This window comes from Papio anubis, chromosome 1 (genome assembly GCF_008728515.1).
Source record: "Papio anubis isolate 15944 chromosome 1, Panubis1.0, whole genome shotgun sequence".
Classification (NCBI taxonomy): Eukaryota; Metazoa; Chordata; class Mammalia; order Primates; family Cercopithecidae; genus Papio; species Papio anubis.
The window spans coordinates 187483878-187508274 of NC_044976.1; the positions used below are offsets into that span (position 1 = coordinate 187483878).

The window sequence follows — 24397 nt, forward strand, 5'->3', positions numbered from 1 at the left end:
TATTCTTGCTTCAGCACCTACTAGCAGTTAAGACTCTGGGCTTTCTTTCTTTTTTGCCGTTTATTTAAGGCACAATTTATACAGAGTAAAATTCACGTTTTTAGTATACAATTCTGTGAGTTTTGACAAGTGCAAATACGTGTGTGACCACCACCATAACCAAGATATAGCATAGTTCCCTCATTTCCCCCATACCCAAATTCCCTGGACCCTCTTGTAGTCAATACCACCAGTCCTTAACAACTACTGACATGCTTCCTATGATGACAGGGTTTCCAGAATATCATACAAATGGAATAACATAGTATTAAGTCACTTGACTTTGGCATATGTCACTTAACATGATACACTTGAGATCCATCAGTTGTGATGTATATCAGTTCATTCTTTTAATTGTTCAGTAGTATTCCATAGAATGAATATACCACAGTTGGTTGATACATTTACTTCTGAAGGACATTTGGGTTGTTTGCAGTTTGGGGTAATTATGAACAAGGCTATCATAAACATTCACACACAGGTTTTAATTTCACCTTGGTAAATACACAGCAGTGGGATTCGAATTGCTGGGTGGTATAAGAGTCTTCAACTTTATAAGAAAATATCATGCTATTTTCCAAAATGGTTGCACCATTTTGCATCTCCACCAGCAACATATGAAAGTTGCAGTTGCTATGTGATGTTTTCAATGTCTCCACATCCTTGCCAACACTTGTTATTATCTGTCTTTGTGATTATTGACATCGTAGTGGGTATGAAGTGGTATCTCACTGTAGCTTTGATTGGCATTTCCCTGATGGTTAATGATATTGAGCATCTTTTTATGTGCTACTCGGCCATTTGTATGTCTTCTTTAGAAAATGTCTCTTTAGATTGTGTGGCTCTATTTCTGAACTCTGTTTTCTATGCTACTAATCTCAATGTCTATCCTTGTATCAATACTCTTTTGATTACTGTAGTTCTATAGTAAACCTAGAAATCAGGTAATATGTCTTTTCATTGTGTTCTTCACTTTCAACATTGTTTTGGCTATTCTAGTTACTCTGCCTTTCTATATAAATTTTAAAATCAGCTTGTTAGTTGCTACCAAAAAATCTGCTGAGAATTTTATTGAAATTGCACTACTTTTAAGATTAGTTTTGGAATAATTGAAATCTTAACAATATCGAGACTTTCATTCCATGAACATAGTATATATCTTCATTTATTTCTGTCTTCCTTGATGTCTTTGATTACTGTTTTCTAGCATGTCAAAGTATATATCTAGCTCACAATTTGTTAGATTTCTGTCTATTTCATGATTTTCTTTTATGGTGCTTTTTTGTTTCAACATTTCTATTTTCAATTTTTCATTGCCAGTATATAGAAATGAAACTGATGTGCACATATTGATGTTGTATCTTTTAACCCTGTAAAATTCATTTATTAGATCTAGGAGTTTTTTGTTTGTTTTGTAGATTCCTTGGGGTTTTCCACACAGACAATCACATCTCTGCAAATACAGACAGTGTTATATTTTCCTTTCCAATCTTGTTTGCCTTTTATTTCTTTTCCTTGCTTATTACACTTGCTAAGACCTCTAGTACTACGTTGAGTAAGACTCATGAGAATAGATATCCCTACCTTATTCCCAGTCTTGGGATCTGACATTCTTAAGTTAGATGTTAGCTGCAGGTTTTTCATAGGTACCTTTTATCAGGTTAAGAAAGCTCTCTTGTATTCCTAGCTTGCTGAGAGATTTTTTTGTTTTTTTGGTTTTTTAAAATCATGAATGAATGCTGAATTGTGTTAAATGCTTTTTCTGCATCTATTGAAATGATTATATGGTTTTTCTTCTTTAGCCTATTGATATAAGTGAATAACACTGATTTATTTTCAAATGTCAAAGCAGTCTTGATTCCCAAAATACATCCCACATAGTCATGCAACATTATCCTTTTTTAAGTTTACATATTGTTGGATTTGATATGCTAGGACTTGTTGAGGCCTTTTTAGTCTATATTCCTGAGGGGCACTGGTCTGCAATTTTCTTTTTTGTAATATTTTCATCGGTTTTAATAGCATGGTAAGCAAATGACATAAATTAGCTGGAAAGTATTGCCTTCTCTTTTATTTTCTGGAAAGTTTATGTAAAATTTATATACTTTTTTCTTTCTTCCTTCTTTCCTTCTCTTTCTTTCTTTCTTTCCTTCCTTTTTTCTTTCTTTTCTTTCTTTTTTTTTCCTTTCTTTCCTTCCCTTTCTCTTTCTTTCTTTCTCTCTTTCCTTCCTTCTCTTTCCCTTCCTTCCTTCCTCCTTTCTTTTTCTTTCTTTCTTTCTGCCAGTCTGTCTGTCTCTCTCTCTCTCCTTCCTTCCTCCTTTCCTTTCCTCTACTCTTACTCTACTCTACTCAACTCTACTCTACTCTACTCTACTCTACTCTACTCTACTCTACTCTACTCTACTCTACTCTACTCTACTCTACTCTACTCTACTCTACTCTACTTTACTTTCTGACAGAGTCTTGCTCTGTCAGTGGCTGGAGTGCAGTGGTGCAATCCTAGCTCACTGCAACCTCCACCTCCTAGGCTCAGGCAATTCTTGTGCCTCAGCCTCCCAAGTAGCTGAGATTACAGGTGCACACCACCACACCTGACTAATTTTTTTGGTATTTTTGGTAGAGACGGGGTTTTACTATGTTGGCTAGGCTGGTCTCAAATTCATGACCTCAAGTAATCAGCTTGCGTCGGCCTCCCAAAGTGCTGGGATTACAGGCATGAGCCACTGCGCCCAGTCTTATTATTTTTTTCTTAAATATTTGGTAGAATTTGTCAGTTTGGCCTCAAATTTTCTCTACTGAAAACTTTTTAACTATAAATTCAATTTTGTCAACTAATACAGGACTATTCAGGTTACTTATTTCAAGTAAGCTTTGGCAATTTATGACTTTCAAGTGTTTGTTGATTTCACCTGAGCTTCTAAATTTACAGGCAGTGAGTTGCTTATAATATTCTTTTATAACCTTGTAATGTCTGTGGGGATCTGTAATGATGTAGCCTCTTTGATTCTTGTATCTGTGTTTTCTCTCTCGTTTTTCTTGATCAGTCTAGTTAGATGTTTATCATTATCAAATATATTAATCTTTATAAAAATTAGCTTCAGTTTGACCGATTTTCTGTAGTGTTCTTCTCAACTCCATTTATTTATATTCTTATTTCCTCGCTTCTGCTTGCTTTGGGTTTTTCTCTTTTTTCCTAGTATCTAAAGATAGAAGCTTAGATCATTGACAGACTTGTTTTCTAGTATAATATGCCATGAATTTTAAACCTATTTTGAAATAAGAGCATGCAAAGGCAAAAAAGAAAAGCATAATTTTTTTCTATATTAAATTTTGTTTATCGTTTTAGAATATTAACTGCCATGTAGAAAACATTATGAATAAATAATTTAAAATCAAAAGAAACTTGATTGATAAAAAGCCAGTATCTGTCTCTACTTCCCTTCCCAACCATTCTCACCTTGCCATTTCTCCCAATAAGCATGTGGACTTTTAACTAAATTTCATCTAAGAATCAAGAAAGTGAGATGTTTGTACATATTCTCTTAAATGAAAGAGCCCAGACTGTTATTGTAAATTCCTCAAGAATGGTGATATAATCCCAAACCATAAAAAGACAATAAAAATTAAGGTATTTTCTCAATCTAAGGGCTAGGAAAAGAAAAACAAAACACACAAAAAAACTTTGCAAACATTATTCCATTTCTGAAAGACAAAGCATGCATACATGAGCAAGTTTATAAAAGCTTCACTGGAAAAATGGAACCCAAAAATGTTAAATAACTTGTGCAAGCTACCTATCAAGTTAGCACTACAACTAGAACTCTAATTCAGTTCTGTTTTAGCATAATGTATTTTTCCCATTAAATTATATTCCCCTTCCATAGATCTTATCAAGTTGAAATTATTTTGCCTTTGGGAGTAAATTATGGACAAGAAGAAACATCTTATCCAAAGAAAATTAGTTTCTACAATACCTATATATAGATCTCTAAGAGCTCTTTTGTTGATTAATTTCAACTGGAGTATAAGGTATTAGTTTTAGGTGTCATGTATTTTGCTATACTAGAAAGAATGAATGTATTGGGCCGGTAAAAAGTAAGCACCCAATTCTCAGTAATGAGAGATCCAGTAAGAAGGGAGCCCTTGTTTTATGAAGTGACCACAATAGAAGACTATGCCCCTGTTCTTGACTAGAGAATCAGGGAAAAATAAATTCTGGCCAGAGAGTAGAGCTGCCGCAGGAGACACGTTGCTTATTTCTATGGTGCATGGAGGTCCATGTAAATTCCTAAGCCTTCCCCCAGCAAATAACTTGAAGTGAGAAAGAAAGAAACCATGTAACAGTAGAAGCCAAGCTGTGGTATCAATGCATATGCTACCATTCTATCCACTGCTATCAATCATATCCATATGGTTGGACCATAAATGTACACTTTCAGACCAAAGATGAAGAAGATTAGGACAAGTTGTTGGTGCTGTTTTTTATTTACTTTTTTCCTTACCAGTGTTCCTAATAAATAAATCTCTATCTAAAAACATTGGGTATTAAGAATGCCTAATTCAATTGACCCAGATAAATGGGTAAATGAGAATTAGGCCCAGCTTTTACCCTTTTGTAGTCATTTACCCACTGCCTATCAACTACAAGTCCACCCTTCCGTATTCTGCTCAAAGATATAAAGGCCGAGAATCTGCAGACTACATATCCCAAACTCCCTTACCCACTAGCTTCCAGGTTAGATTCTGCCCATGAGTAATAGACATATACAGGTGGAAGGTAGAAGAATGGAAGAAGGAATTCCATTGCCAGCACCAGCTATACCATAACTCCTGAAAAATACTAATTCTAGCCAGGCCAACAAGTACCAGCACCAATGATGTGGTTCTCCCCACCTGCTCCGATACCCGAGATCTGGATATCTCTTCAGAAGTGTGGAACTAAACAGTTGTCCCCTGCCCTGACAGTTCCTTCTAAACACTAGCTGCTATGAGCATCCTCATAATTCTAAGCAACCAGGATGCAGCCCTCTTCAGAGATTCCTGCATCAGCTCCTCAGACCTCCTCTGAGTTCCTAGATTCTGGTAACAGTATTTCTTTCATTTTATTTCTCCAGTCCTATAGGCCATAGCTGTTTCCTACTACTTGGGTTACTCCAGTCATAATGTCTCCTTTCTGCTCTCTCAAACTTCTAACACATTGTAAGTCAATTATCTGCATTAAAATGCTTCTGTTTTAAAAGTTTAGCGTGCTTCCTATTTCCCAGCCTGGACTGAGACTGAAAAAGTCACCTGCCTCTAACTAGAACACACTCTCCCATCTTACTTCCTGCCGCTCTCCATCCCCCATTGAAATTGTCCTAACTCAGGACCATCTAAAAAGAGAACTGTTCATCTTAAAGTAAAGTAAGAGAGTAACCCTAAATAAAACAGATAAAAACATATGAGATAAATTTAGATTTAGGTGGACAATGCTTGCAAATGAGTAAATTAGATCCTGGATATAGTGTGGGGTAAAATTGTATAAGATTTTTGAAATGGACAAAAAGATTACTGAACATCATTTCAGTGGAATGGCTGGAACATCTGAGAATTGTGTGACAACACAGAAGTGTGTGCCTTTGTCTTTCACTAGGCTAGTTTACAACTCTCAACATATATAACATAATGGCAATGCCAAGTTTACTGTCCATAGCTATGCAAAGGATTCCCATTCATGGTAGTGCAAATGAATTGCCAGGTAAAGAAAATAAATCTCTAAATCAACTCCTTATTTTGATTGGCTCTAATACCTTACTGGTGCTCCATGTGAAAATAAAACCTAAAAGCTATTGGAATGGGAAAAAAACAAAACAAAACAAAACACTAAGTCTTGAGAGAGATGTGACTGCCCAGACTTTGTAGTCTCCCCTGGACTACCTGCATGCATGTAATCTGATAGGCTTATTCAACAATAAATTGAATTTCTATGTCTATACTAGTATGGGGAAGTATTTTGTTGGCAGAATTTTTTCATTACACCGACATATGATAGTCCTTTTAAAAAATGTATTTAAAGGCCGGGCGCGGTGGCTCACGCTTGTAATCCCAGCACTTTGCGAGGCCGAGGCGGGCGGATCACAAGGTCAGGAGATCGAGACCACGGTGAAACCCCGCTTCTACTAAAAATACAAAAAAAAAAATTAGCCGGGCGCGGTGGCGGGCGCCTGTAGTCCCAGCTACTCAGGAGGCTGAGGCAGGAGAGACTCCGTCTCAAAAAAAAAAAAAAAAAATGTATTTAAAATAAATATAAAGAGTGCTTAATATAATAAATATAAACAGAGTACTCTTTTCTAATTCCACATAAAATACATCAAAATTTAAAGTAATAGTTTTAGTCAGAAAGAATGAAACAAGCTGTGTCAGTGGTAAAATGAGAAATTCTAAACTATACAGCGTATTTTAGTGGTAACAGACTTGGTTTTAAAAAAATGTAACCCTTTAACAGTAGACATTTAAATGCATTGGCAATATAGCATAAAATTGACTCTGCTAAATGATGTGAAATAATAAGACAAATAATAAGGTCTGAGTGAAATAATAAGACAAAGACATCTTCTAAAAGCAAGTTAAATAAAACCATACTTAGGGGGAAGACCTAGCCAAATATAAAGAGTATCTATAAAATATATTTTAATTTTTAAGTTTTTAAACATTAAGATATTAAGATAGATTTTAATATTAATCCTTTAAAACCTATTTTAACACATAGATTTTAATACAACAAATTAACATCAACTATGTAAATATAAAATTTTCAGTATGAAAAATAAAATTTTACCATTTTCCTAGCAATTCTCCCCAAGAATACAGGATCTTCTCAGGACAATCCTTAGACACATCACCTGTTCCACTTGAGAGTTCATTATCACTGTCTGCAGAAGAAACGCAAACACCAACAAACATTACTTTATATATTACAGTAGATACTTTAAATATCATAAAACAAGAAAAATGACTCTGTCTCTAATAAAACAATCTTCTTTTTACATTATTACATGCATTGCAAAAATAATGGTAAGAACTTCATTAATCTTCAGTGCCTAGATATTTTAAAAGAACAAACTTTTATGAAAATGTCATATACAGTTTACATAACATGAAATTGAAAATACCTATAAATAAATAGCTATATCCAAAGAGTAATGTTTAAAAGGTAGTGGTGGCACAAATTGGTAATCCCTATACGGTGTTCTACTCCACAGATATTCTCAAATTTTATTAATGGGACCAACAAACATAAAAATTAAGGGTCAAACATATATACCTAAATATGACACTGAGAAACATATATGACAAGAACACACAAACAACCAGAAATGTTATTTAAAAAAAAAAAAAAAAAAAAAAAAAAAGGTTAGGTTTCTTAAGATGTATTCAAAAAAAAAAAAAGATATTTTTAACTAGAGGAAAATTGAAATTGGCCTTTTTATATGGCAATTTTACAAAACACCTCAAAATGCAAAAGAATATGGGTTGATTTACAGTTTATAATCAGTGGTGAAAATGACCAATACTAAACTCTATAAACCTTTTAAGCAGTAGCAGAGGTAGTAGAGAAAAGAAAGAAAGAACAACAGACACAATTTACCTATTATAAAATATTCTTTGACACAGTACTACATAAGAAAAGGCTGGAGAAATACTATCGGAATAAAATAAGATAGCTGAAAATCTATCTGGCAGGTAACAAGTACCAAACGTTTATCAACACTGTGACAGTACAATAGGGATTGGCATTTAGTGGCTCCCACAGGGATCTGTGTTAAGAACAGTATTACTTAGCAAACCACAAAATCCAATGATCCAGTATTAATTAGCACACCACAAAATCCAATGATCCGAGTATATGCAACATCAGAAAACATTAATGTAATAAGTAATGGTTTATTTGGCCAGGTTAAAACATTAGGTCATAGCCGTACAAAAAAGATTTGATGACATATTTAATAAAATATAACCAAAATATGTCCACATACAGAGACAAATGTTTCATCATCTTTAAAGCAATACTAGGTAAATAAGAATTGTAAGGGACATTTAATGCAAAAAGTGAACATCATTCTGGTAATTAAAATGAAGGCAAAGAAAGTACACACTAGCATGACTGTTCTAGAAACACCTCACATAAGCAACTGTATGAAGCTTGTAATAAGTTCATAATGAAAATAACAGATATTTTAAAAGTTAAAGCAAATGAAATATTACTACTATAGAAGTAATGTAAACAGGAACAACTGAATGACATAAACAGAAACAACTAAAGCTTTAGTGTTATAATACCCTGAGGAACTATCCCATGTAAACAACTATCTTTTATAACATTTATAATTTTTTATTTAAACTGAGGCACTTTTTACAGTGAAAGGAGACTATTAAAAATTATTCTTGGTCAAGTGTGGTGGCTCAGGCCTGTAATCCCTGCACTTTGGGAGGACAAGGAAGGCTTGAGCTCAGGTGTTTGAGACCAGCCTGGGCAACATGGTAAAACCCTGTCTCTATCAAAATTACAAAAAATTAGCTGGGCATGGTGGCATACTCCTGTAGTCCCAGCTATTCAGAAGGCTGAGATGGGAGGATCACTTGAGCCCAGGAGACCACGGTTGCAGTGAGCTGAGATTGTGCCACTGCACTCCAGCCTGGGTGACAGAGTGAGACCCCATCTCAAAAAAAAAATTATTCTGGAAGACAGGTTAAACTTAGACTATGTCATGCAAACAAGGACTGATAATTGGCCCACTTATAAACTATTACCAAGCATAGGTACTTATAAATTGGTATTCAATTAAGCAGGATCCAAGATCATCCCATCTAATACTTTATTCTGATCCACAGTAAATAATAATATGCCAAGGTTTCAGGCTTGTTATTTGATGATGTTGTACATGCCAAATTAGAGACCAGAATCTAGGAACACAACGAAAACAAAAAAAGGAAAAGGAAATAAACATTCCTGGATATCATAAATCTTGATTATAATAAAAATGAGAAAATAATACTGATGACAGAAAATCTTTCAAATTTGTAATACTCTTGCTGGGAAAGGAATTCCTAAGCATAAGAACAAAATCAAAGATACCATTAAAAAGATTTAAAAATCTGATTACCTATAAATTAAAAACATCTATGACAGTATAGAGTATGTATATTTTTTAAAAGCAAAAAAATTTCTAACATTTGACAAATGGCTATTTTCACTAATATACCACAATCTTACTAATCAATAGAATAAAGAAAAATCCAACAGAAAATTGAGCTAAGGATATCAAGACAGTACAGGTCACAATATGTAAAACATGACTAAAATAAAAATGTTATAGAAAACCCATTTCATTAATCTTTTAAATGCAAATTAAAACAATGAAACATATCTACCAATTACATTGACAGACAGTATAAAAATTGATAATACTTAAGTTTTTCTAAAAGCATAAGGAAACAGGCAAGAAGGTTGATGTTTAAATAAGAACAATCTTTTTGAATTTATTAAGATGCTAAGTTAATATATCATTTCATCAAATGTATCCTCCAGAAACACATACTCCAAAGACATATGTGTAACAGGATTTTTAGTGTGTCACTGCTTGTAATAGTAAGAAACTGAACTATCAGCAATCCATCAATATGTTTTACTAGCTAAATTATGGTATATTCAAGAGTATTCCAGAGAACACTATCAAGTAATTTAAATGAATGGGATAAATTGGTCTATGCTGGCAACCACAGGTGGGAGGACAAGGATGCTGCCCGGTAGTCTGCTTGCGTGCATGCATGAGAGGTGGCAGGTCTCCAACTCTGGCCTTCCCCACTGACTGTTCTAGCACCACGTTTCAAGCTATAAACCAGTTTGGTACCCAATTGGCAGAAGCCATGGTGACCTTGTCACAGCTGCTGAAAGCCCGCAGCAACAAAAACCTTGACAAAATTGACATGTCTTTGGATGGTGTCATCAAACTGAATTGAAAGCAAGGAAAAAAGCAGACTTTTCCAAAACTAAACAGAAGACTCCAGCAATTTAGGATGAGAATACAATGGGTACTACAACAGAATTCTGGTGTTGGTAAAACCAGTCTAAGCTGTAGAGGAAGAGTAATGCCTAGAAAGAGACATCCTCATGGATAATCATTGGCCTTGCAGTTAGGAAATCATCTGGAATTGGAAAAGGAATTAGTCCTATGAATTGTCCATGTCTAACTGACAAGAATACAAAACACTATTTTCCAGTGTTAAAAAGAAAGGCAAGCCTTCTGAAACAAAATGAAGTATGTAGGAAACCAGTTGCAGGTCTCAAGAGACCTAACCAGCTAAACAGAAAAAATAACATTACAACCAATTTTACCAGGAGAAGAAATAAATTAAGCCATCAGAAAGACACTTCACAGGTAACTTTTCTTTTCGGAAGAGGCCTGAAGAAGGTTCAGGCCTAGTTGAACACGGAGCAACTGCCAGATGATGTAGTAGCAAAGAGAACTAGTCAACGCCAGACTTCTATCAGAAACGCAGGAATCTGACTGTATCTACTGACAACCCTGGAGCAGTACAATGCCCAGCAACTGAGAAACCATGATTAATTCACACTGCTGCACCTTCATTCTTTAAAAAACAGCAGCAAAAGAATATAAAGAAAAGTTCCCGTGGGTGTTTCCCTACAATCTGACATAAATAGTGTTGGAAAACAGACAGAGATAGTTTTGAATGAGCAGTTTGGGATCCTGAGAAAACAAAGAATCACTCTCACATGTAACAAAGGAGGAAGTCACTTTTTAACTGTGGAATAAATCCCATGTTACAGGGACTATTGAGTAACGAATGTGTTTGAAAAGCTGAATTACTAGAAGAGTTCTTCACAGAAATTCAGAAACCTTACTTCAAAATATTTATAAGGGTAAGTAACACTTATTTTTCAAGGTTTAAAAAAAAGGATAAAATAATGCCCTGGAAGAATAACAGGGAGTATACATATCTGTTCTTAGACTTCACAAATGGCTCAGGCAGAACCCATTATCTGTTTGACTTCTTTTGTTCCTTGAGCAGAAGAAAATGACAGAAAGATATTGTTAGTGCTGAGCTTTTTTTTTTTTTTTTTTTTTTTTTGGAGACGAAGTCTGGCTCTATCACCCAGGCTAGAGTGCAGCGGCACCATCTTGGCTCACTGCAACGTTCTGGGTTCAAGCGATTCTCCTGTCTCGGCCTCCAAAGTAGCTGGGACCACAGGGGCCCGCCACCACACCTGGCTAATTTTTTTTATATTTTTAGTAGAGATAAGGTTTCACCATTTTGGCCAGGTGGGCCCCAAACTCCTGACCTCAAATGATCTGCCCACCTCGGCCTCCCAAAGTGCTGGGATTACAGGCGTGAGCCACCACGCCCGGCCTAGTGTTGAACTTTTAACAAGGAATGTGGTTGCAGGAATTAGTCTCAGTTTAAAATGTTGGTGTTTAAAGGCTGTAAATGCATATTTATAAAGTTGTCCGATAGGGCCTTGGAGGAGAAGGTCCAATTTAAAAATCTGAAAATGTGTTTAGTAAATGAAAGCGTAAGAGGAAGTCGTAAGTTGAAGGACAGATAACTGAGATGAAAAACTCAAAACTGAGGTCCTAGGCATACTGTTTGGATTTAGTATATATAGTCTTGAGTCTAGTGTCCACAAATAATTCTTCAAATGATGTTTAGAAGAATTATAATTATTAAAATGAATTCACTACCCTGGATATTTTGATAGTAAAATTTATAGCCATAAAGTGCCAGACTTCTTACTTGAGAAGTTAAAATATATAAGCTTTAGAGCTTGCTAAATTAAGTAATTTATAGCTCCAAAGACAAAAATATACTGGTATTTGTCACCAAAAAAAATTCAAAATTTATAATAGAGTTACATTGTAACCTTGTTGTTTACCTTTCACTCTGATTTATTGTATGGTATAAATTAAAGTTCAGAGGGCAGAGTAAGATTGCAGAATAGAAGCCTACACGAATCACACTCCCACACCCCCTGGAATACCAAATTTAAACAACCATCTGCACACAGAAAAACACTGTCGTAAGAACCAAACATCAGGTGGGCAATCACAGTGCATGGTTTTAACTTTGTATTACCAAAAGAGGCAATGAGGAAGAATGGAGAGACAGTCCTGAGTTGCTGATACCACCCCACCCATATCCCTCAGTAGCCGCCTGTGGTGCAGAAAGGCAATTTGTGTACTTTGGGGATAAAGAACACAGCAACTGGGGGACTTCACATTGAATTCAGTGCTGCCCTGTCACAGTGGAGGATAGAGCCATCCTAGGTTCAGCTAGCGCCCACACACAGAAGGAGCATTTGGCCCAGCCCTAGCCAGCAGGGAAACACCCATTGCAACAGATGGAACTTGCTCAGCAAGCCTCAACACTGCAAACTGAAATGCTCTGGGATCCTAGGTAAACTTGACAGGCGTCTAGGACACAAAGACTGCAATTCCTAGGCAACTCCTAGCACTAGGTGTGGCTTAGAGCTAGTGAAATAGGGTGGCATGTGACCCAGAGAGACACCAACTGGCATGGCAAAGGCAGTGCTTATGTCATCACTTCCCCAACCCCAGGCAGTGTCTCCCCAGTCCCAGCAAGAAAGTGTCTCCTACTTTCTGCTTAAGGAGAGGAGAGCAAAGAGTAAAGAGAACTCTGTCTTGCATCTTGGACACCAAGTTATTCACAGTAGAATAAGGTAACGGGCAGAGTCATGAGGCCTCAATTCCAGTACCCAGCTCCTAGACAACTTTTCTAGACACACCCTGGGCCATAAAGGATCCCACTGCCTTGAGGGAAGAACCCAGTCCTGGAAGGATTTATCATCTGCTAACTAAAGAACCCTTGGGCCCTGAACAACCAGCACTCATACCCACAAGTACACCATTGACCCTGGGCTCTGAGACATGCTGGTTTCAGGGGTGACCCAGCACAATCCAAAATAAAATTGGAGATAAAAAAGACATTACAATGGATACTGCAGAAATTCAAAGGATCATTTGTGGCTACTATGAGCAACCATATGCCAATAAATGGTAAAATCTAGAAGAAATGAATAAATTCCTAGACACATACAACCTACCAAGATTGAACCATGAAGAAATCCAAAAGCTGAACAGAACAATAATATGTAACAACATCAAAGTCCTAATAAAGCCTCTAAGTAAAGAATAACTTGAGACTTGATGGCTTCACTGCTGAACTCTACCAAATAATTTAAAGAACTAATTCCAATCCTACTCAAACTGTTTTGAAAGATAGAGGAAGAGGGAATACTTCCAAACTTACTCTAGGAGGCCAGTATTACCCTGATACCAAAACCAAAGACATACCAAAAAAGGAAAACTATAGGCCAATATCAGTGATGTACACTGATCCAAAAATTGGCAACAAAATACAAGCAAACATGAGTTCGACAATACATTAAAAGGATCACTCATCATGACCAAATGGGATTTATCCCTGGATGTAAGAATGTTTCAACATATGCAGATAAATCAATGTGATCCATCATATCAACAGAATGAAGTACAAAAACCATATGATCATTTCAATTAACACTGAAAAACCACTCTATAAACGTCATCATTCCTTCATTACAAAAACCCTCAAAAATGGGGATAGAAGAAACATACTTCCATATAATAAAGGTCAAATATGACAGACCCACAGTTAGTATCATACTGAATGGGGAAAAACTGAAAGTCTTTCCTCTAAGATCTAGAACAAGACAAGGATGCCCACTGTCACCACTGTTATCCAACAAAGTACTGAAAGTTCTAGCTAAAGCAGTCACACAAGAGAAAGAAATAAAGGACATTCAACCTAGGAATACAGCTAATTAGGGATGTGAAAGATCTCTTCAAGCAGAACTACAAACCACTGCTAAAAGAAATCAGAGATGGCCGGGTGCGGTGGCTCAAGCCTGTAATCCCAGCACTTTGGGAGGCCGAGGCGGGTGGATCACGAGGTCAGGAGATCGAGACCATCCTGGCTAACATGGTGAAACCCCGTCTCTACTAAAAATACAAAAAAACTAGCTGTCCCAGCTACTCGGAGGCTGAGGCAGGAGAATGGCGTAAACACGGGAGGCGGAGCTTGCAGTGAGCCGAGATCACGGGTGACACAGCGAGACTCAAAAAAAAAAAAAAAGAAATCAGAGATGAGCAAAAACAAATGAAAAACATTCCATGCTCATATACAGGAAGAAGTATTGTGAAAATGGCCAAACTGCCCAGTGCAATTTACACATTCAAGGCTATTTCCATTAAACTACCATTGACATTCTTCAGAGAACTAGAAAAAAAATTTTAAAATTCATACGGAACCCCAAAGAAGATTGAATAGCCAAGGCAATCCTAAGCAAAAAGAAACAAAGCTGGAGACATCATGCTATATGACTTCAAACTATACTACAGGGCTATGGTAACCAAAACAGCATGACACTGATATAAGAACAGACATATAGAACAATGGAACAGAATAGGGAACCCAGAAATAAGACCACACATCTACAACTATCTGCAACAAACCTGACAAAAACAAGCAATGAGGAAATGATTCCCTATTCAATAAATGGCACTGGGATAACTGGCTAGCCATATGCAGAAGATGAAAACTGGACCCCTTCCTTACACCATGCACAAAAATCAACTCAAGATAGATTAAAGACTTAAATGTAAAACCCAAAACTATAAAAATCCTCAAAGACAACCTCAGCAATACCATTTGAGACATCGGCACAAAGATTTTATGATGAAGATGCCAAAAGCAACTGCAACAAAAGCAAAACGTGACATATGGTATCTAATTTAACTAAAGAGCTTCTGGCACAGAAAAGAGAACAATAACAACAAAACACTATCAACAGAGTAAACAGACAACCTACAGAATGAGAGACCATTTTTGCAATTTATGCATCTGACAAAAGCCTAATATCTAGCATCTATAAGGAACTTAAACAAATTTACAAGAGAAAAACAACCCCATTAAAAAGTGGGCAAAGGACATGAACAAACATCTCCCAAAAAAAGACATACATGGGGCCAACAATCAATGAAAAGACCTCAACAACACTGATCATTAGAGAAAAGCAAATCAAAACCACAATGAGATACCATTTCATACCAGTCAGAATGGCTATTACTAAAAAGTCAAAAATAACACATGCTGGAGAGGCTGTAGAGAAAAAGAAATGCTTATACACTGTTGGTGGAGTATAAGTTAGTTCTGCCTTTGTGGAAGACAGTGTGGCGATTCCTCAAAGACCTAAAGACAGAAATACAATTTAGTCCAGCAATCCCATTACTGGGTATACCCAAAGAAATATAAATTGTTCTATTATAAAGACACATGCACACGTATGTTCACTGCAAAACTATTCACAATAGTAAAGACATGAAATCAACCTAAATGTCCATCAATGATAGACTGGGTAAAGAAAATGTGGCACATATACACAATGGAATACTATGTAGCCATAAAAAAAATGAGATCATGTCCTTTGCAGGGACATGGATGAAGCTGGAAACCATCATCCTTAGCAAACTAACACAGGAACAGAAAACTGAATAGTGCATGTTCTCACTTATAAGTGGGAGCTGAATGATGAGAACACATGGGCACTTAGAGGGGAACAATACACACTGGGGCCTATCAGATGGTTGAGGGTGAGAGAAGGCAGAGGATCAGGAAAAGTAATTAATGGGTACTAGGCTTAATACCTGGATGATTAAATAATCTGTGCAACAAACCCCTATGACACACATTTATCTATGTAACAATCTGCATATGTACCACAGAACTTAAAAGTATTTTTTAAAAGGTAGAAATAAAGGGCATCATACCGAAAAGGAAGAAGTCACATGAAACTTGCTTGCAGATGATACCATCTTATATTTGGAAAAAACTTAATTCTCCACTAACAAAACCACTAGAACTGATAAATTCAATGAAGTTTCGGGATACAAAATATACATACAAAAATCACTAGCATTTCTATATGCCAACAGTGAACAATTCAAAAAGGAAATCAAAAAAGTAATCCCATTTACAATAGCTACAAATAAAATTAAATACCTATAAATTAACTTAACCAAAGAAGTAAAAGATCTCCATAATAAAAACTATAAAATGCTGATGAAAAAACTGAAGAAGACACCAAAAAAATGCAAAGATATTCCATGTTCATGGATTGGAAGAATCAATATTATTTAAATGTCCAGACTACCCAAAGCAATCTACAGATTTAATGTAATCCGTATCAAAATATCAATGACATTCTTCACAGAAATAGAAAAAACATACTAAAATTTATATGAAATCACAATAGACTCAGAATAGTCGAAGTTATTCTGAGCAAAAAGAACAAAATTGGAGCAATCACATTACTGACTTCAAATTATACCACAGAGCTACAGTAACCAAAACAGCATGGGACTGGCATGAAAAAAGACATAGAGACCAATGGAATAGAAGAGAAAACACAGAAACTAAGTCCATGCATCTACAGTGAACTCTCTTTTGACAAAGATGCCAAGAATATACATTTGAGAAAGGATAGTCTCTTCAATAAATGGTGCCAGGAAAACTGAATATCCATAGGCAGAGGGATGAAACTAGGTCCCTAACTCTTGTCATATACAAAAACCAAATCAAAATAGATTAAAGACTTAAATCTAAGACCTAAACCTAGAAAGCTACTACAAGAAAACATTGGGGAAACTCTCGAGAACATCAATCTGGGCAAAAATTTCTTAAGTAATATCCCACAAGCACAGGCAACCAAAGCAAACATGAACAAATGAGATCATATCAAGTTAAAAAGTTTCTGCACAGCAAAGGATACAATCAACATAGTGAAGAGACAACCCACAGAATGGGAGAAAATATTTGCAAACTACCCATCTGACAATGGATTAATAACCAGAATATATAAGGAGCTAAAACAACTCTATAGAAAAGAATTTAAAAATCCAATTTAAAAATGGACAAAAGATTTGAATAGACAGTTCTCAAAAGACATACAGATGGCAAAGAGGCATATGAAAAGGTGCTCAACATCATTGATCGTCAGGAAAATGCAAATCAAAACTACAATGAGCTATCATCTCACCCCAGTTAAAATAGCTTATATCCAAAAGTCATGCAATAGCAAATATAGGTGAGGATGTGCAGAAAGGGGAATTTTTGTACACTGTTGGTGGGAATGTAAATTAGTACAGCCACTACAGAGAACCGTTTGGAGTTTCCTCAAAAAAACAAAAATAGAGCTACCATATGATCCAGCAATCCCACTGCTGGGTATACACCCACAAGAAAGGAAATGAGTATATTAAAGAGATATCTGCACTCCCATGTTTATTGCAGCACCACTCACAACCGCCAAGATTTGGAAGCAACCTAAGGTGCTTTATCCATTCATCAACAGATGAATGGATAAAGAAAATGTGGTATATGTACACAACAGAATACTATTCAGTCACAGAAAAGAATGAGAGTCTATCATTTGCAACAACATGATTGGATCTGGAGGTCATTTTGTTAAGTGAATAAGCCAGGAACAGAAAGACAAACATCAAATGTACTCACTTATCTAGAGGAGTTAAAAATTTAAACAACTGAACTCAGGGAGATAGAGAATAGAAGGATGGTTACCAAAAGATGGGAAAGATAGTAGGGGGATAGGGTGGAGGTAGGGATAATTAATGGGTTAAAAAAATAAGGTTAGAAATAATGAATAGAGGCCAGGCATGGTGGCTCACGCCTGTAATCCCAGCACTTTGGGAGGCTGAGGTGGGCGGATCACCTGAGGTCAGGAGTTCGAGAACAGCCTGACCAACATGGAGAAACCCTGTCTCTACTAAAAATACAAAATTAGTCAGGCGTGGTGGTGCACGCCTGTAATCCCAGCTACTCAAGAGGCTGAGGCAGGAGGATCACTTGAACCTTGGAGGCAGAGGTTGCAGTGAGCCGAGATCGCACCACTGCACTCCAGCCTGGGCAACAAGAACGAAACTCGGTGTCAAAAAAAAAAAAAAAAAAAGAAAGAAAGAAATAATGAATAAAATTAGTAGTTAATAATACAATAGGGAGACTATAATCAATAATAATTGTACATTTTAAAATAACTAAAAGAGTATACTAGGATTGTTTTAACACAAAGGATGTTTCAGACAATAGATACACAATTTTCCATGATGTCATTATTATTCTACACAAGGCTGTACCAAAACAGTTCATGTATCACATAACTATATACAGCTACTATATATCCACAATCTTTCTTTGAGACTGAGTCTCCCTCTGTTGCCCAGGCTGGAGTGCACTGGTGCGATCTCAGTTCAATGCAAGCTCCACCTCCCGGGTTCATGTCATTTTCCTGCCTCAGCCTCCAGAGTAGCTGGTACTACAGGCACCCACCACCACGCCCAGCTTATTTTTCATATTTTTTTAGTAGAGACAGCATATTTCTGTGTTAGCCGGGATGGTCTCGATCTCCTGACTTTGTGATCTGCCTGCCTTGGCCTCCCAAAGTGCTGGGATTACAGGTGTGAGCCACCATGCCCGGCCATCCACAAAATTTTTTTTAAAAAATAAACAAAATGAATAAAAAAGGTAAATATCAAAGTCCAATATTAAGACAGGAGATGAAAACTAGAAAGACTAATTAATTAATTAATTAAAAATCAAGAATTTATGGGGAGAAAAGAGTTCCTCTCTCCACCTCTGATAGGATGGAAGGAGTTAGTCTGTTGTGCCAAGATACTGCTAAAAGTCATCAGATGTTATATACTGTAAATTACGGTATAATGCCAAATACACCAAAATACCACAGCTACAAGTTGTATGTTTGGTCATTTTGAAGCTTGGCATATTAGTTTACTATAATGTTAAAAACATCTAAGCAACCGTTAGTTTCTCTAGAGCATATTATTAGTGTTGACTTTTCCTGCAAAACAAAACATTATCATTCTTATTTTCATAAATAATGTAACTTTTATGACTATACAGATCTTTTTGAAAAACTGTAAGAAACTATGCCAAACTATTACTAGCAATTATGTTTCAGTACCTCCAACAGTATCTTACCACATAGCAAGCACGAAATATTTAGGGAATACTTCGTTTATTTCTGAGTTTTATATTTCTGAAATATTCTAATCTCTTATAAGTATGCATAATGATAAGGATGGCAAAAAAAATTTTAACTTTTGAACAATTCCTATTGCTATATGAAACAAAAACCTATTATTATAAACTCCAACAATGAGCTATAAAATCTCACTGTTAACAACAATTACTGTCTTCCTGACAAGCTCCCAAATTATTTTCCACTACAAAAGGATATTAGAAGTATAAAAACCTAGATTATCAGAGGAGAACCACAGGAAAATAAAAGATAATGAGCACAATTTGAAGTAAAACCAGATCCCTGATGAACAAGTAAGGGAGAGGCAACAGCAAATCAGGGGCCAAACAGTTGGATGGAAAAACAGTTCTTGGCCAGCGAGGCTAGGAACCCCAGGCTCTTATTAAATGTCTTCCTTTTTTATCTATATTCCATTCACTGCTCTAAATTTTAAAGGCATTAACCCATTTAATCCTCTAAAAACCTAATGAGGTAGTCACTATTAGTTTGCCCATTTTAAAAACGAGAAAATTGAGGCAGAGAGAGGTTAAGTAACTTGCCTAAGGTTATCCTGCTAATAAATGATAAAAGGTTAGAATTCAACCTGTGTTTGAATCCAGAGTCAAATACTATCTTCCCTTATAATTTTTCCCACCATGTTTTGTAGAGGAGGCTGTATCTGGCATTCAGCAGATATCAGTCTGTGTGCCAAGTGCCAATATGCAGTAAAGGTTGGGCAATCGTGCCAAAAACAGAAAAGCTAGGCACATTAAAGGAACATGCCCAAGAAACAGTAAATTGGGGGAAGATTTAATTGAGAGACTTCAAGGGGTAAAACTCCCTTGATGCCCAGAAAGAACAAAAATGAAATGAATATCCCAGTCACATCAAGCATATGACCCAGATCTATCTTCCTCTCTGAAGAAACCAATAATCATGAGTGTTTTAAACACTTTGGCAGCCTGCCAGAGAGGAATAAAGGAGCTGAAGAAAAGTAAATTAAATTTCCTACTGTAGTAGATAAGACAAGTTTCTAGATAGGATGAATAAGCTAAAAAGGAAATAAGAATGAAAAAGACACTGGAGACCAAAGTACAGTAAAAGACACACTGAGAAGGCTTACAAGTAGAACATGATGAAGAAGAAAACAGAAGGAACAATGCAACAGTGCAGATATGTAAAGGGGTAATTGAAGGTTTTGAAAAAGCAACTGTATCCCATTACACATACAAAAAAATAGGGAGGACAAATAATAGAAAGAAGCTTAGCCAAATCCTACTTTTCCATCATAATTCAGGTTAGGGGTTACCCTCTTCTGGCTGGGTTAAATATTGCCCCCTTTAGGCCTATACCATCATAACACTTAGCACGTCATATTATAATTATCCATTTTCCTCCACATTTTCTCCCATACTATGAGTTTTGTGATAGTAGTGGCCACTTTTATTTCTATATTTGCAGTGCTAGATTAGTACTTGCCCATAAGAGTATTCAAAATTTCCTCAATGAGTGAACGGAGAGGACAAAGGAAAATCCATTAAAACTAGGAAAAATATATGCCTTGGAAATAAATGAACTTTAGCATATAGGCATTTGTGTGCAGACATGGGTAAAAGGCAACTAGGTTCATTCAGTCTGTTAAAGTATACCCTATCCAACAGACAAAATGGACTCTCTGTGGCTAATTGAGATGCTCAAAGTTAAGACAGAACCAGGCGGCCATCCTGGGTGAGGGAGCAGTCATGTACTCTGTGTTCTCAGAAAGATGTAAAAGTGTCACAGGCCCTCCCTTTCTACAATCAAGCCAAACCAGTTCCTGATGTCTGTGCCAAGATAAATAACCAAAAACCCTACACCACCCGCCAGTCATTTGAAAGAAACATCTGACAGAGATCTCTGGTTTAGGGCTTGGAAACCAACCAATCAGGACTCATCTGCCCCAGCCAATCAGGGCTCAGCCGTATCAACGAATCAGAACTCCACTGTGCCAACTATTGGGAACTACATGAATTTAAATCTTTCATTTGCATAAATGGACCTGATTGGGAATTTAGGAAGTGTATTTTTCTATAAAATCCAAACCTTCTCTTTGTTCTCTGAAATGCATTCTTCATTTTACGCTGACGGCTATGTTTCCCTGGTTTGCAAACTGTTGACTGGGAAAAAAGTCTCTTTTTCCCAAATTCCTTTTTAGAGAATTTTGTTCACAAGTCATTCATAACGCATAGGTCCCAAAGTCAAATGGCCTAGATTTGAAGCCCAGTTCCAACATTTATTAGTTGTGATACGGGTCAAGGTATTTAACCTCTCTGTGCTTCAGCTGTCTGTATCTAATAACAGTACTCATCTTAGAGAGTAGTTGTAAGAAATAAGCAAGTTACTATATGTGAAACATGTTATTAGGGTGCCTGGCAAAGGGCAAGAGCTCTATAAGTGTAAGCTATCACAAGCCATTACCATTTAACAAACATGAATGCCTACTGGCACAGGTTTGAGGAAAATATGAGAGGAAAGTGGAGGTATTAAATGTATACTCTTCTTTACCCAACTCAGGAAATAAAGAAAGATGAGAGACAGGTTTAATATAGCTAAAGAGAACTGCACAGTCAATGCAAGCCTTATGCTCCCTTTATCAACTCCCATTTCCTGGAAAACTGGCCAGTCCTTCCTTTTTGCTATGTAGACTTCTACTATAATACATATAAAACTTTCATGAAAACATGTTTGGTTTTATTTACTCGTGTGTTTAATATCTACAATATTCATGTTTACATGTATTTTCTCTTTCCTAGAATCCAGGCTCTTTGAGTGCTGGGACTGTATCTTATTTGTCGTTATATAGTAGCTTTTAGCACATGACACTGGAATGTGAAATAAAGAATTTTTTTGTTAGTGCTTTATTTTTAGAATATATTCACATGCTTAGGGTAAGGAAAAACAATAGAGAGACAAAGACGAGGAACTGTGTACATTCCTTAAAAATATGAAAGTGCCCAGATTTGGGGACGTGACTGATCAGGAGGGCACTTTATCTTTTGACTGGGACTTTGGGAAACTAAGAAGATGTTAAGAAAGGAAGTTAAGAAAATTCAAACCTAGCAGTCCCAACTTCCTCTATAAATTTTAACATTAGAAGAGATCTCTGAGAGACTATGCTTAACTTAGGGAGTAGAATTTGGTGAAGTCTCCTTTAATATGCCTAACTTCAACTCCTTTTCATGAATGTTTTCCTCATCTATTGTGGTTTACTGTTTTCCTTCAAAAAGCAGTACTACACAGAGTATACAAGATGTCATCAGACCCATACAGTAGGACTACCACTTTCTTCAATCTAAACATGTGTTGAATGGAAATAATAGTCTCAATCACATAGTGTTGTAAAAATTAAATGAAAATATATATGAAGTGCTAAACATAATACCTGACACACAGTAGTACCCAAGTGTTAGCTATCATTCTTTGAATTAATATTATTGTTATTGAGTCTTCTGCTTTATGTCTGTCACTTCAAAGGTAACTAAAAACACATTCCCAGTTTGTTTTATCTCTTATTATCCACTGATTTTTAACATGTAGAGATCAGTAGCTAACTGTGCAACACCAAAATAAGATACAATAGATGTTAATTTTTAGATCAAACAAAATAAATATGTATGATACTTCAATCAAAATAATTTCAGGGCTGTTTCTCTTAATTTTGGTCACTCCCGGCTTTGAAAAAAAAATTGTGTTTCTATTACCAATGCTTTTCATCCTAATAATAAAAGGAAATTTTCAGAATCAGTATTAATTGACATTATAAAAGAAATATCTATACACACAATTCTTTTTTGTTTTCAAATAAAGTTAAAAATAAATCACAAAATTGGGGCAAAAATACACAAAATCTCATTTTTTTCTTTTCTTTTTTTAACCAGAGAATTACTTTAAAAGCTACCAAGTAGAACACAAATAAAATGTAATTGAGGGTCTTCAGAGATTTTTCTCTTAATTTTACTGTTTTTAGTAAATAAATCCTTGCTTAAAATAATATAGGCAACAATAGGTTCTATAAACTTTCCTCTAACGACAACAAGGGAAAAAAACCCAAAATCTTATTAATCATGCAAGCCTGTAGGAAGCAGCACAGATCAGAAAAGGTAATAATCATACTTGTCTAACTAGAATAATATAAAAGTGATCTATTTTCATTACCTCCATGTAAATTAGGTCATTTTGGACTGTGAAAGACTAAAACCACGTGTATGATCTTAAATGCAATATAATCTCTCGTTTCTCAAATGACAGAATCAGAATACTATACTTGTTCTATAGAAAAGCTGACATACAAATGTAAGCCATTAAAGCTAACACAAATCATCTTTAATTTCTTAAATATTATAATATTTCCCACTGTCAAAAGCAGGGTGATTTATTATAGAGAGAAGTTTCAAGGTAGAAAAGACTACAACTCAAATGATTTCTTTCCCAACTTGAGCATCATCACTGTCATTCTGAATCTAGTAACAAGTGTTTAATTAAAAATCCCTGCAGCTGCTAAGCATAAGTGATTAATAAAAACATATCATTAATCATTGAAGCCCGTCAAAAATACTCGAGACCTAGGGCAGTCAACACATCTTATCTGAAGAACAGTTAACAATATTAAGGAAAATGCTTTCTTAATCACAGGGTAGCATGTGGTTATCATTCAATAACTGAGGAATGTCTACTTGAATTTATTATCTATGACTCTTTTTTCAAAGTAAATTGAGAGGTAGCAAAGGAGAGAAGCACTCTGCAGGTGATAGGAAAGGATACATAAATAGCTACAGAAAGGATTAGTTTTAAACATACATTCAAAGAAAGGCTTTTTATAAGGCAGCCAATCAATTACAATAAAAAAATTAAGCAAGTGTTGGAGGTAATAGAAGCAAAGCTTCCTTTAAGCTGGAGCTGCAAGGTAAAAATTAATTAATAAAAATTAAATTGAATTAAAAGAAAGAAGCAAAGTGGTGGAAGAAAAGAAAGAACCCATCAAGATAGCTCAAACTTAACTAATGGATGAAAAGGAAGCTTGCTAACATCTGTTAGATGTTAGATGTTAGATGTTAGAGCCCATCTCTAACTGGGCAGATCACTGTCTTCAATCAAGCATGGAATTCTAAAAGGGAAAATACAAAGCAATAATAAAAGAGAAAAGTCCACAAT

The 24397-nt window shown here is 35.8% G+C and overlaps 1 protein-coding gene and 1 pseudogene across 19 annotated transcripts in view; one reads left to right on the forward strand and one right to left on the reverse strand.

The window, feature by feature from the left end:
- RABGAP1L (RAB GTPase activating protein 1 like) overlaps positions 1-24397 on the reverse strand; it is a 786378-nt gene that overhangs the window by 575003 nt on the left and 186978 nt on the right. For all 19 annotated transcript variants that reach the window (XR_004181472.1, XR_004181455.1, XR_004181462.1 and 16 more), the window contains one exon: positions 6857-6950. Coding sequence is in view for 14 of the 19 variants with exons in the window: in XM_031661559.1 (XP_031517419.1) it covers positions 6857-6950 (94 nt within the window). In the remaining 5 variants the exon portion in view is untranslated. The remainder of the gene's footprint in view (positions 1-6856; positions 6951-24397) is intronic.
- LOC108586183 lies at positions 9919-10853 on the forward strand (annotated as a pseudogene).